Source organism: Prionailurus bengalensis, chromosome D3, assembly GCF_016509475.1.
Source record: "Prionailurus bengalensis isolate Pbe53 chromosome D3, Fcat_Pben_1.1_paternal_pri, whole genome shotgun sequence".
Classification (NCBI taxonomy): Eukaryota; Metazoa; Chordata; class Mammalia; order Carnivora; family Felidae; genus Prionailurus; species Prionailurus bengalensis.
Window position 1 is genome coordinate 46,287,869 of NC_057356.1, and position 12,169 is coordinate 46,300,037.

General features: G+C 48.0%; 1 protein-coding gene across 1 annotated transcript in view; it reads left to right on the forward strand.

The window, feature by feature from the left end:
* Nucleotides 1-12,169, forward strand: part of LAMA3 (laminin subunit alpha 3) — a 267,946-nt gene that overhangs the window by 88,157 nt on the left and 167,620 nt on the right. The window contains 3 exon segments of the mRNA XM_043558464.1: nucleotides 1,881-2,012; nucleotides 3,602-3,664; nucleotides 11,307-11,441. Of these exon segments, the coding sequence (XP_043414399.1) occupies nucleotides 1,881-2,012; nucleotides 3,602-3,664; nucleotides 11,307-11,441 (330 nt within the window).

Here is a 12,169-nt window from a genome sequence, read left to right on the forward strand (position 1 = left end):
ATGTTGGGAGAATTCTCAAAATGTAACAGGGACACAAAGCAAGCAAATGCTGTTGGAAAAAACGTGCTGATCGACTTGCTCAATGCAGGGTGGCCACAAACTGTCAATTTCTAAAAAAAAAAACAAAACATAGTATCTGCGAAGCACAATAAAGAAAAGCACAATAAAATGAGGTATGCCTGCATATTCCCTAAGATAGAATGAAATGCCATCAGAAGCACCTAGGAAGACACAAAGTGTTGGGCTCGTCACGTTACTAGCCCTGTAACCAATGTTCCTCCATTTTCCTCATGTTTCTGCGAGCTCCAATGGTTTCAAATTTTTGTCTGAATTAGCATCAAGACAACATAGTCATAATTTCAAGGATCTAATAATAGTCATCGTATCTAAAATAGCTATGATTTATTGAGCACTCATTATATGCAAGGGGTTGTGAAATACTTCCACAAATGTCTGATGCAACCAACTCACATTGTATTATTATTTTCATTTTTAGATCTGGAGAAACCGAAGGCTCTGAGTAGTTAAATATTTGAGCCCAGGTGGCAAAACCCGCTAACTGGTAGCTCCAGGATACAGGTCCTATCTGTCTGGTGCCTCTGTGCCTTTTCACATCCGTGATACAGATAGATGCCCTGGGTTTTCCCTGGGGAACTGTCAGACACAGGTCAGACTGGACTTTGCCCTCCATGTGTAATCTGTTTTATGTTTGGTGGCTGTCACAGTTGGAAAGCAGTTCCAGGCCTGAAGTTGGCCGCTGTGCCCACTGTACCCCCAGATTCATTCTTCGTATCACTAACATTTGAGGGCATCCAAGTCCAAAGAATGTGTGGACTCCGATTTGCCCCTCTGTTGGGCATTTGTCCTTGTTAAAAGAGTGCTCCTGTCTTCCCTCCCTCTCCCACATCGTCCCACGAAGTCTGTCCATCCCTTTTCTTGTGCCCACGAAGAACAGGCTTTAGCAAAGGAGACCAGGACACCGTGAATGCAGACGTACGTGCTCTGGAATCTCAGAGCAATCTCCATCACTGTTCCAGCCTCTTTCTTCATCACTGAAGTGGTCTCGCAGAGATATTATAGGCTAGCGTAAAGAATCCACAGGACACGTACGTCTTAAGCAAGTTAAGCAGAGGACACCAGGAGAAGCCAGGCTGGGGGATGCTTGATGCCCATGGCCTCCCTAGTTTCCCAGTTCCTCACAGGACATGTACTTAGCTGGTTTATGACAGTATTTTTGCTGTCTAAGGTCAGGACTTTTCAGGTCAAGGAAAGGTCCCAAGTGAGGAGCTACCAAGCCTCTTATAGCCCAAGTATGTCTGTCTGGAATGCAAACCTAGTAGTCGTGTTGGTTGCAAAACTGCCTTTAGTAAGTCCTATCACTGGAATCTAACATTCGGGTTATGGGTACAGTCTTGTTGTGCTGTCCACATATGAGATGTCGATGTCCAGGCATCCCACACTTGTGACTGCATCACACCTGCGTAATGATGACCACCCTGAACATTCACAGTTGGCTCGTGGCCAGGAGGGGCTGTGTCCAACAGACCTACCAGGGGCTACAGCACACGTCCACCCAGCCCCCTCTGATTGTAATCTGTGCAGACCTTTCTTCTTCTGCAGTGAGCTGGGCAGTGCTCAGTGTAATAAACTATATTCCGGAGAACTCAGAAGCCTATCTGAGTTCTCTGGGAGCCCCTGGGGTTTGATCATTGCAAACTATTGACGAGGTATGAAGTAGAAAACAGGCTGTGCCCTTTCAAGAATAACCGTGGACCGAGAGTAGAGCATTAAACATCGCCTGAGAAGTCCTGGGGACATAGCTACCATATTAAGTGCAGTGAAGGGAAGGACTGATCTCTGAACCCTGATGTTTCTCGTAGCTTGCAGCTGTAACCCCGAACACGCAGATGACTGTGAGCCGGGCTCAGGCCGCTGCAAGTGCAAACCGAATTTCCGCGGAGACAACTGTGAGGAATGTGCAGTTGGGTACTATAATTTCCCGTTTTGCTTGAGTAAGTAGCGGCTGCAGAAGGAGAGGCCTCCTTTCTTGGCACATAGCTGGGCCTGGTGCATTAATTCCCGAGAGCACGGCAGGCAGTGGGGGGCTCACCACAGAAATGGGGCCAGGTATGCTGTGTTTACATGGAAGTGTTGCCAAAAGTTCAGAACATAAAGTTTATATGAGTACATTTTATAGTCAGTTGTTTATGTCTGGTGATTACGTTAGGTTGTACCATAGTATTATCATCCCAGTAGGTCAGAGAAGTCAAATATTGGCAATTTCAATTGAACAGTGATCCATGCGTGTGATTTTTGTTGAAAAAAAACCTGGAAGAAATGTCAAGGGTACCAGATGTTCATTTGCATATGCATTGCTTTGGGTGGCAGGGGGATATGTTTCCCCTTTTCCCCACTGTGTGATAGGCCAAGTTATCATGGGCTCCACCCCTCCCCACTGCAGTGATCTGAGTATCTCAGCATCTCAGAGAGAAAAAGTATGTATCTTGTAGAAACACTATAGAACATGAAGCAGGAGAGTCTGAAACCAACTCTGCAAATTGTTACAAGAGCCATGGTTCTGTTTGTTCTGCAAAAGTGTAAACACTGCACTGTCCTGTTAGGACAAAGAAACACTGTCTCAACCACCAACCCCCCCCCCCCCCCCCCCCCCCCCGCTCTGCCATTACTGCATTGGTTCTTGCTTTCCCAGCTCTGCGTGGCAGGAAAAGCAGACCGAGTTGTGGGGACATGGGGGCAGGGCACATGTGAATGGGGTGACTATATGTCCTGGCTCACACCTGCTGTCCCAGGGGAATTCTGAACCTAGCACCCCCTCTCACCATTGAGTATCCTGATTTGGAGGATGAGAGCTCTTTGAGAGAGAAAGAGCACAGACAGAGGAGGGGCAGAGAGAGAGAGGAGGACACAGAATCTGAAGCAGGCTCCAGGCTCTGAGCTGTCAGCACAGAGCCTGAGGTGGGGCTCGAACCCACGAGATGTGAAATCATGACCTGAGCTGAGGTCGGCTGCTTAACTGACTGAGTCACCCAGGCTGCCTGAAAGCAATTTTTTTTTTTTCAAGGAACAAATTTTTAAGCCCAAACATAGTAGCACTGAATTGAGGTTTAGTCAGTTTAGAATCTGTAATTATTAGATACAGGATGAGCAGAAATTGTAGTTGCCTTTTTAGTGACAAAAAACAAAACAAAACAAAACAAAACCTTGAAACAATTTTGTGGCATCAGTCAAATTTTAGGGGGAAAAACTTGAAAAAAAAACAAAATCTATTTTCAATTTTACATTAAAAAACCAATAAATGTTAGAGAAACCAAGCTCATCCTTGCTTACACTGAGACATAGCTATTGCAAGCACAAAATACCATTTCAGTTCACTTAGTATACAAATCAGAACGTCTGACCAGTCTGGTTTCAGTTGTTATTATTTTCAATATGGCAAGCAGTATTGCCTTTCTCTAAATTAGGCTCCACATGCTACTTTGCAGTAAGTTTGAAGGGCTTCCTTCTAGTTTGTGCAACTTAATGTTTTACTTTACTATCTCCTTAATCTTTCCCTGTCTTTTTTTAAAAACAATTTTTCTAGGAATTCCCATATTCCCTATTTCTACCCCGAGTCCAGAAGATTCAGTAGCTGGAGATATGAAAGGCAAGTACCTTCTCTTTTGCTTTAACTTCAATGGAAATGTTATGCTCCAAATTATTTTTCTACTTCCTGTGCCCACTAACTACTGTGCCCAAGCTCTAATGGTCCTTACGGGAGCATGGTGGGTGCCTTGTGGGGCTGTCCTGTTTCAGTTCCTCACCACCCATCATTCTCTGTTTTAGTCTGTCTTTTGCGTGATGCTACCTGATTAAGGAAACTAAACAGAGCTTGAAATGTAGATCACTTGCTTGCCCAAAACTTCCGGTGGCGGTCCGGTGCTTGCCCAAAACTTCCGGCGGACAGTAGGTCCGTTGCCTACTGTCTTAGTTGGGTTCCACGTGCAGAGACGCCGAGAAAAGATTGAAGCACGAGCAAATGATTCGGGATATGATCCCAGGAGACATCAGTAAGAGGGTGAGTCAGGGAGTGAAGGGAGCCGTTAGCAAGCAAGGTCCGCTGGTACCACCTGGAGCTCCATTCCCCTAGGCGACTCTAGGCGACAGCACAGAACTTGCTCAGCATTATCCCAGCTGAAGGGATACCTTCAGTGACTTGCCATCAATGGAAGGTTGCTTTGGGGGCATCGACTCTGGTACTTCTGGCTTGGTATGCTGGAAGGCCAAGGGGCTCCTCAGCCAGAGGGGGTACCCCTGGGCAGAGAGTGGCAGAGGTGTGCAGGAAGCAGCCTTTGGGGTGGAGAGGTGAGTACCGAGAGGATGTGGGTGCTACACCTACCTAATCACTCATTCGCAGGTATTTTATGATCACCTATTATGTGTTCAGCACATTCCGTGTGCTGGAAACTTATCAGTGAAGAGAATAGAGAAAGATTCCCAGCTCTCCTGTAGCTTATATTCCAGTGGATGGACTCCTACAATAACAAAAATAATATATAAGCCACTAAATAAATAAAATCTCTCTGTGTTAGAGTATCATATGCAAGGTTGTGTGCTGCACAAAGGTGCTATTTTTAAGGCGGGGGGTGCTTTCACATGGTAGGCATAAACTAACCCATATGAGGAATATTCTAGGTCTTGAGGTTTGATTCTGGAGCTGTGGGCAGTTTCCTGTGTAAACCCATAATGGCACACGCGGGGGCATACACACTCAGAAAGGCACACCACATGTACACGGCCCGTGACTGTGGCCCTTCTGGATCATGTTCCCATCATCCACTGAGTTTGCTTCTCACCCCCCAGGGTGCCAGTAGCAGCCTGACGGTCACATGCTCATCTCACTGGGGTGGAGGTAATGCCAGGTGGATGTGAGCACATGTGCCTCTCCTTCCGCTGGGTCCAGGGTACGGGTGGGCAGAGAAGGGGCACTTGTGACCAGACAAGAAGATGGTCTCTGGAAAGCTCTCTCTGGCAGATTTCCATTTCTGCAACACTATAGCGGCTCAAGGGATGTGCTGGAGGTAGCCTTGGCCATGAGTGCTGTGCAGAACATAAGTCTGGGAGAGAAGTGAGGGAATGTGAGGTTTGCAGATTTAAATAGGGTTGTCGAGGAGGGACCTTATTGAAGAGACAAGCAAGGACCTTAGGGGGTGAGCGGTGAGCTCTGCAGGTACCTGGGGACAAGCATCCAGACCCAGGAAAGAGCCAATGCAAAGTCCTTGGGGCAGGAACATGGAGGGAGGGGGTGTTCATGGAACCAAAGGGAGAGCAGGGTGTGAAAGCGGAGTGAGCACAGCAAGAGAGGTAAGGAAGGGAAGTGTTGGGGGCCGGATGGCAGGCCCTTATCACCCACTGCAAAGACTTTACCTTCTATTCTCAGAGAGGAGCCATGGACAGTTCGCATAGACAAATGTCATTGTATAAGGAACTCCACGGCGAATGGTGTTGAAAACCAGTTGTAGGAGGAGAAAAGAGGAAGCAGGGAGATGTCCTGGAAGGCTACTGTGATCATCTATGAGGGAGAGACAGTGGCGGCTCAGAACGAGGACGTGTCAGTGGTGGTGACAGGAAGTGGACAGAATGTGGCTATAATCTGAAGATAGAGACACCAGGACTCCCCAGGGGATTGCTGGCTTAGAGGTGGGATATGAGAGAAAGCGAGGCCGCTGGGGTGATTCCAAGGCTTCTGGATGGGGCAAACAGGAGGAAGAGGTGCCATTTGTTGGAGGCGGGAAAGGCTGCAGAAGACAAGGTGAAGTGCAAGGCTGGGGGGGGGGGGTGGGGAGGTGGATGCAGTGGTGGGAACTTAGGGATGCTATGTTCTGGCCGTTCCTTCTTTTTCCTCTATGGAGTAAGAATCAAGGTCAGGGGCAGAAGGTGAGGTTGGGGAGGAAGCTTTGGGGTTGAAGAGACGGAAGGTATGTTAAGAGTCATCTCAGAATGTGGGGGAGAGAGTGGGGGTGGGGAATGTCCTAGGACTTGGGGGCAGCACAGGGGGCTGACCTGAGGCCAGGTAATGTGATCCTGTTTACCTTGCTGTTTTCCTTCCTCCTTCTGCCCTATACGTACCCAGCTCCTCTGAGCAAACCACTGGGCTCTGCATTGTTATGAGGGGTATTGTCCAAAGCCTTCACCAGACACTTGGTCGCTTGAGGACAGCAACTATGGTTCTAACTCCCACAGTATCTACCCTGCCCACAGCGGGCGGTATCCTGTCCACAGTGGCTGTCTGCAAACGTTTCCTTGATGTCTGTTCATTGACTAGAATGGAACTCTGCTTTTGAGCCTTGATTACACCACACATCTTGGGTTTTCTTCCACAAAAATGTTTTAGATCTCCCATTTACCATCTGTTTCCAGTAATTCCTTTGTTAGTCAATTTCTTTTTCTCCCCCACTAGACTTCAGGAAAAGAAATTTAATTGAATTTGAAGGACTGTTCAGACATCTGTTAGAAAATATGAGGGAAGCCTTAGAATACAGCCTCAAGGAAAAGAAGGTTCAGTGAATGCAGTGAGATCTATCTGGGAATTTGAATACACAGATATTACTTCAATTTGGTCTTTGATTATTGCATTTTATTTTATTTTTTTTAATGTTTATTTATTTATTTTTGAGAGAGAGAGAGAGAAAGAGAGGGGGATGCTGGGGAGGGGCAGGGAGAGAGGGAGACACAGAATCTGAAGCAGGCTCCAGGCTCTGAGTTGTCAGCACAGAGCCCAGTGCGGGGCTTGAACTCATAGACTGCGAGATCATGACCTCAGCTAAAGTTGGATGCTTAACTGCACCACCCAGGTGCCCCTTTGATTATTGCATTTTAAAAACACCCAGTTGAGGGCTCATTCAGTTAAACGTCTGACTCTTAGTTTCGGCTCAGGTCATGATCTCTTCATTCATGAGATGGAGCCCCATGTCGGGCTCTTTGCTGACAGTGCAGAACCTGCTTGGAATTCTCTCTCAAACGGAGGGAAGGAAGGAAGGAGGGAAGGAAGGAAGGAAGGGAGGGAGGGAGGAAGGGAGGGAGGGAGGGAGGAAGGAAGAAAGAAGGGAAGAAACATTGAATAAGAATAAAAATAAAAACACCCACTTTGGGGCCTGACTCAGCAGTGAACATTAGAAGCTCAAACATGTCAGCTCCCAGAAGATGCAGAACACTGGATAATATCGAGCACCTGAGCACCCCAGAGAGTTTGAATTCATGAAGGTCCATTGACGTTTTCTAGTACAGTGGTTCTGAAACAGGGCTGTGTTTTAGAATCCCTTGCTTTTACAAAGTGGAAATTCCTCTGTAGCACTCCAGATCTTAATCTGCCTTTTCCAGGATGAAGTCCAGGCTTATCTTTTGAAGAGGTTTTCCAGATGATTCTGACGTATGTCTCTTGTTAAGAACCACTACTTTACTAAAAATCCCGCTTAATGGTCGGCAAACTTGCCTGCAAAGGGTCAGATGGTAAATGGTTTTAGATTTGTAGGTGAAGCTGCAAAAAGTCAACTTTGTTGTTGTACCGGGGAAGTGACCATAGTCAACATGTAAATGTGAGATCTTGGCTGTGTCCCAGTAAAACTTTTATTTACTAAAACAGGGATGGGTTTGGTTCTCGGGCCATAGATTACAGGTCGTGGCATTATATCAGAATTCTGGGTTTAGGATTCCACTGCCAGGTAATTATATTTTCCCGGGAGATTCCAAAGTGCAGCAAAGATTGAGAACCACTTTTCTAGGAAATCCATACGCTCAGTTCCAGACACAATGACTTGAAGCCAAAGGACAGAACAGTTTTGCAGATCAGAACGTTTGCAGGTTTTTTTTTTTTTTCATTATATTTCAGGACCTTGGATATTATCAGGGTTTTCTGGGGCCAAGTGATCATTTATATCCACTCAAGATTTATTTCTAGGAAATCAGTGTATCTTCGACACATCTTCAAGGGCTCCATTTGAAAACGACAGCATATGCGAAACATACACTCTAGAGGGACACTAGCCTGCAGGCACGTGTATGCTTTTATGCCTCCAAGTTCAAAGAGCAGGGGCCAGTGGAAAAACAGCTGCAGAAAGACTCCAGGTGCTTACTTGACTTTACCTAGGAGATTGAGGCAAGCTGGTGATGGTTATGGAAAGCTGTCCATGTGGCCTGAAGACATGAGTGCCCAGCCGGTTTCTTGACAAATATCATAGAAAGGGTTTGATTCTGGCAGTCACTTTATAATTAGCAAGATGCCTTTGCCAGACCTTTGAGGTCAGTGTGGCTGGGGCTGGAGGACGCACTAACGGTGGGAGCTCGGGTCGGGGCAGCAGCCGCTGGGGCATGCTTTCCTGGCCGTCCTTCCCCGGCCCGGGCATTTCATCTGCTTGGCAGGGTGGGGAGTCACTGTTGTCATGGAGACCCGTCAGCTAAGGCTTCAGGATGGACAGGCAAATTCTGATATCTCAGTTTGGAGGCTCTGTATGGATGCCAGTAAAATAGAATTCAAGGGATCGTGTTTACTAAAAAGAACTGAAGGTGTTCGAGAGACTATTTAGTGTATTCTTCATTCAGAATGAATGTACCCGCCCTGTACTAGGCACTGCCCAGACAGCTGTCTGCCTCACAGTCCCCACTCCCTGGCAGCTCCCAGTCCTGTGAAAACACAGGCAGGTGAACAGTTACAGCAGCAGGACTTAACACTATGGCTGCGTGAGAACACAAAGCTATGGAAGCATGCAGGATGGGGGGCATCCTTACGGAATGAAGAGAGGGAGGCAGGCAGGAAGGAGGAGGGTAGAGGCTGTGGGAGGTCTCCCCAGAGCAGGAGAAGGAGCGGGGTCTTGGAGCATGAAGGAGTTAGCCAGGCAGAGGGACAGCTGAGAGAAGCCATGGGGATACGAGAGGGGATGGCAGGTAGGTTCCTGGGGCTGGATCAGGGGAAGGGGGAAGAAGTTCAGGAGGTGGAGAGGATTAGGGAAAGACCAGGATGGGCAGCCAGGCTCAGATGTGCAGGTTGAAGGGGGGAAGGGGAGCCATATCCATGGAGGATATCGAAGATTTGTATATTTATGGTGGCCATTGTACGGCAAGGGTCAGGAAAGCATCTTGACAAGGGACATTTTTTCTAGTTTGTGCAAAGGTGCTGCTTAGGGTGCTGGCAGCCTGGCAGATTTTGAAGGGGTTACTGTGTCACACACGTCAAAGACTTTGGGTTGTGTCCTGAAGGTGTTGTGTCACCCTTGGGGGATTTAAACTGGAAAATGATATGAGGTGAGAAGGTTGGCGTTTAAGAAAGATCCCTCTTGATACCAGCTTGGAGAATGGATTGGAAGGGAGCAAGATGGGAAGCCGACAGCCTGGTTAGGAGGCTCTATAAATAATCTAGGCAAACAAGGGTGAAGCCCTGGATGAAGACTCTGGAACTCTGGAAGCAGAGGAAGATTCCAGGGACTTTCCTGAGGTATAATCATTACGACCCATTGGGGAGGTGTGGGGAGGTGAGGGTCAGGCAGACGTGAGGGGGCCCTCATGGTTTCTGACTCTGTGTGGGACTGTTTGCTAGGTAAGGAAGAGGAAATGTTGAAAAGTGATTTTCAGAAACAGTTTTTTTTATTTTTTAAAATGTTTATTTATTTATTAAAAAAAATTTTTTTTAACGTTTATTTATTTTTGAGACAGAGAGAGACAGAGCATGAATGGGGAAGGGGCAGAGAGAGGGAGACACAGAATCTGAAACAGGCTCCAGGCTCTGAGCTGTCAGCACAGAGCCCGATGCGGGGCTCAAACTCACGGACGGAGAGATCATGACCTGAGCCGAAGTCGGTCGCTTAACCGCCTGAGCCACCCAGGCTCCCCAAAATGTTTATTCATTTTTGAGAGAGACAGAGACAGAGTGTGAGCAGGGGAGGGGCATTGAGAAAGGGAGACAGAATCCAGAGCAGGCTCCAGGCTCTGAGCTATCAGCACAGAGCCTGACTTGAGGCTTGAACTCACAGACTGCGAGATCATGACCTGAGCTGAAGTTGGACGCTTAACCAACTGAGCCACCCAGGCGCCCCCAGAAACAGTTTAAAAAATGCATAGGTACCAGATGCTTTCTTTCTGTTCACAGATGGTTATAAATAAGGATTCTTTGGGCCTCGATGCCCGTGGTAAAGTCCAGTTTCTTACTGAATTCCAGTGCTTGGTTTCAATGCCAAGACAGTAACCGACAGTAAAGCTTTCCCTTCCCTGTGGACTCACATGCTGGTCTCAGGGTTCCTGGAGGGTGAGAATGGAAACCGCAAAACCTGTCGTGACCTGGGCTCAGAAATCACATCAGAGCATTTTTACTTCCTTCTATGGGTCAAAGCACAAGTCATGAGGCCATTCAGTGATTTCAGTAATTAAAGTGTTGTAAAAGAACCAACAGCAACGGGAGAGAAGAGCCGGGGTGGGGGGGGGGGGGGGAAGGGGAGGGCTTGTGTGGGTTGGTTGGGGGAGACCCTCCTAGGAGAGGAAGAGAAAGAACCGGAGAAGGGCATTACAGGCAGAGGGAACAGCCAGAGCAAAGGCCCTGAGGTGGGAGAGCACATGTTTGAGGGATTGGAAGCACCCTGACTGCTGGGGAGGCCTTGGTCCTGGAGGATTAAGTGAGATCACCCACCTGTAGCCCCCAGAACCATGGCTGGCACATAGTAGGGCTGGATTTATGTTCATTTCTTTTCTTGTAGAAAATGGAAGGTAGAAATATGTTTGATTCAAGATTGTCATTAGGTAGGAGTCTATTAACTTGAAGTTTTACTGTACAAGGCTAAGATTTGGGAAAAAACAAAGTATTTCCACAGGAGTAGGTAGGTTTTTTGTTTTGTTTTCTTTTGTTTTAGAGAGAGAGGGAGAGAGAGTGCAAGCAGGGGAGAGGGGTTGAGGGAGAGAGAATCCCAAGCAGGCTCCATGCTTAGCATAGAGCCTGATGCAGGGTTTGACCTCATGACCCTGGGATCATGACCCGAGCGGAAATCAAGAGTCGGACACTCAACTGACCGAGCCACCCAGGGATAGATGTTAAAAGAGTTAGCTGCTTTGGAAACGAGTGCCCACCCTACATATTTCTTAATGGCATCTCTGACCTTTTCTTAATATTTGTTGTTTTTCCCTTGAATATGTAGTGTTCTAGGTCAAGAATGTCTATAAGCCACAGATAAGTCACAGTCTAAGTTTCCGTGACAGAAACCTGAGGGAAGGCAGAAACTGCAAAAGGAACAGAGGCTGGAGGCCCCTCTGAGAGTCTCTTCTCCTTGCAGGGTGTGACTGTAACTTGGAAGGAGTTCTTCCTGAAATATGCGATGCCTACGGAAGATGCCTCTGCCGCCCTGGGGTCGAGGGCCCTCGGTGTGATGCCTGCCGCCTGGGTTTCTACTCCTTCCCTATTTGCCAAGGTAAGTGTGCCACACATAGCACGGTGATCATTAGGCCCTCCAGAGGAAATGCAGAGGCCCTGGCTGCCACAGCTGTGTGGCCTGCAGGTTAATAAGTGAGCCCCCTGGCTTATATATTCGTGTTACATGTGACTGTCTCCTTACCTGGGCCACGTCACCTCCCTTCTTTTGTCTTCCGCACCCTACCCCTCCTCCTCCCTGGTGGTGAGCACACGGGCTCTGGAGCCAGCCCCCTGGGTGCGGATCCTGGCTCTGGAAAGAGCTGGTATCTGCTCAATGTTTGGGAACCTGCGGCCAGACAAGGAGAGGAGGTGGATCTTCTGGGGAGGGGGACCAGCAAGCACGAAACCACAAACGTCTTCCCGCTCCCCAACTTGTTCTGTGTCCTCGTGCCTCGTCCTACCTAGTAAGAGTCGCTGAAGGGGATGGAGAGTGGGAAGAGGAGGTGTCTGATCCAGGCCCTAGAGCAAAATAGGAAGGCAGTAAATGTTGGGTGAATGAGCAAATGGATGCAAGAACTTGCTGGAGAGCTCCCCTGTCTGCCCTCCACTGCCTGCCGGTGTTCTTCCCCAGTAGAACAGGGAAGGGGAAGGAAAGAAGAGAGGATAGGATTATCAGTTGGGGCTCAAGGCAGGAACTACACCACTCCAGGTATTATAAACAGACAGGGACTTGCTCCGGGTACTTAGGTGCTCAGCTGAGTCCTTAAGGGCTGAGCAGCAGGCTCC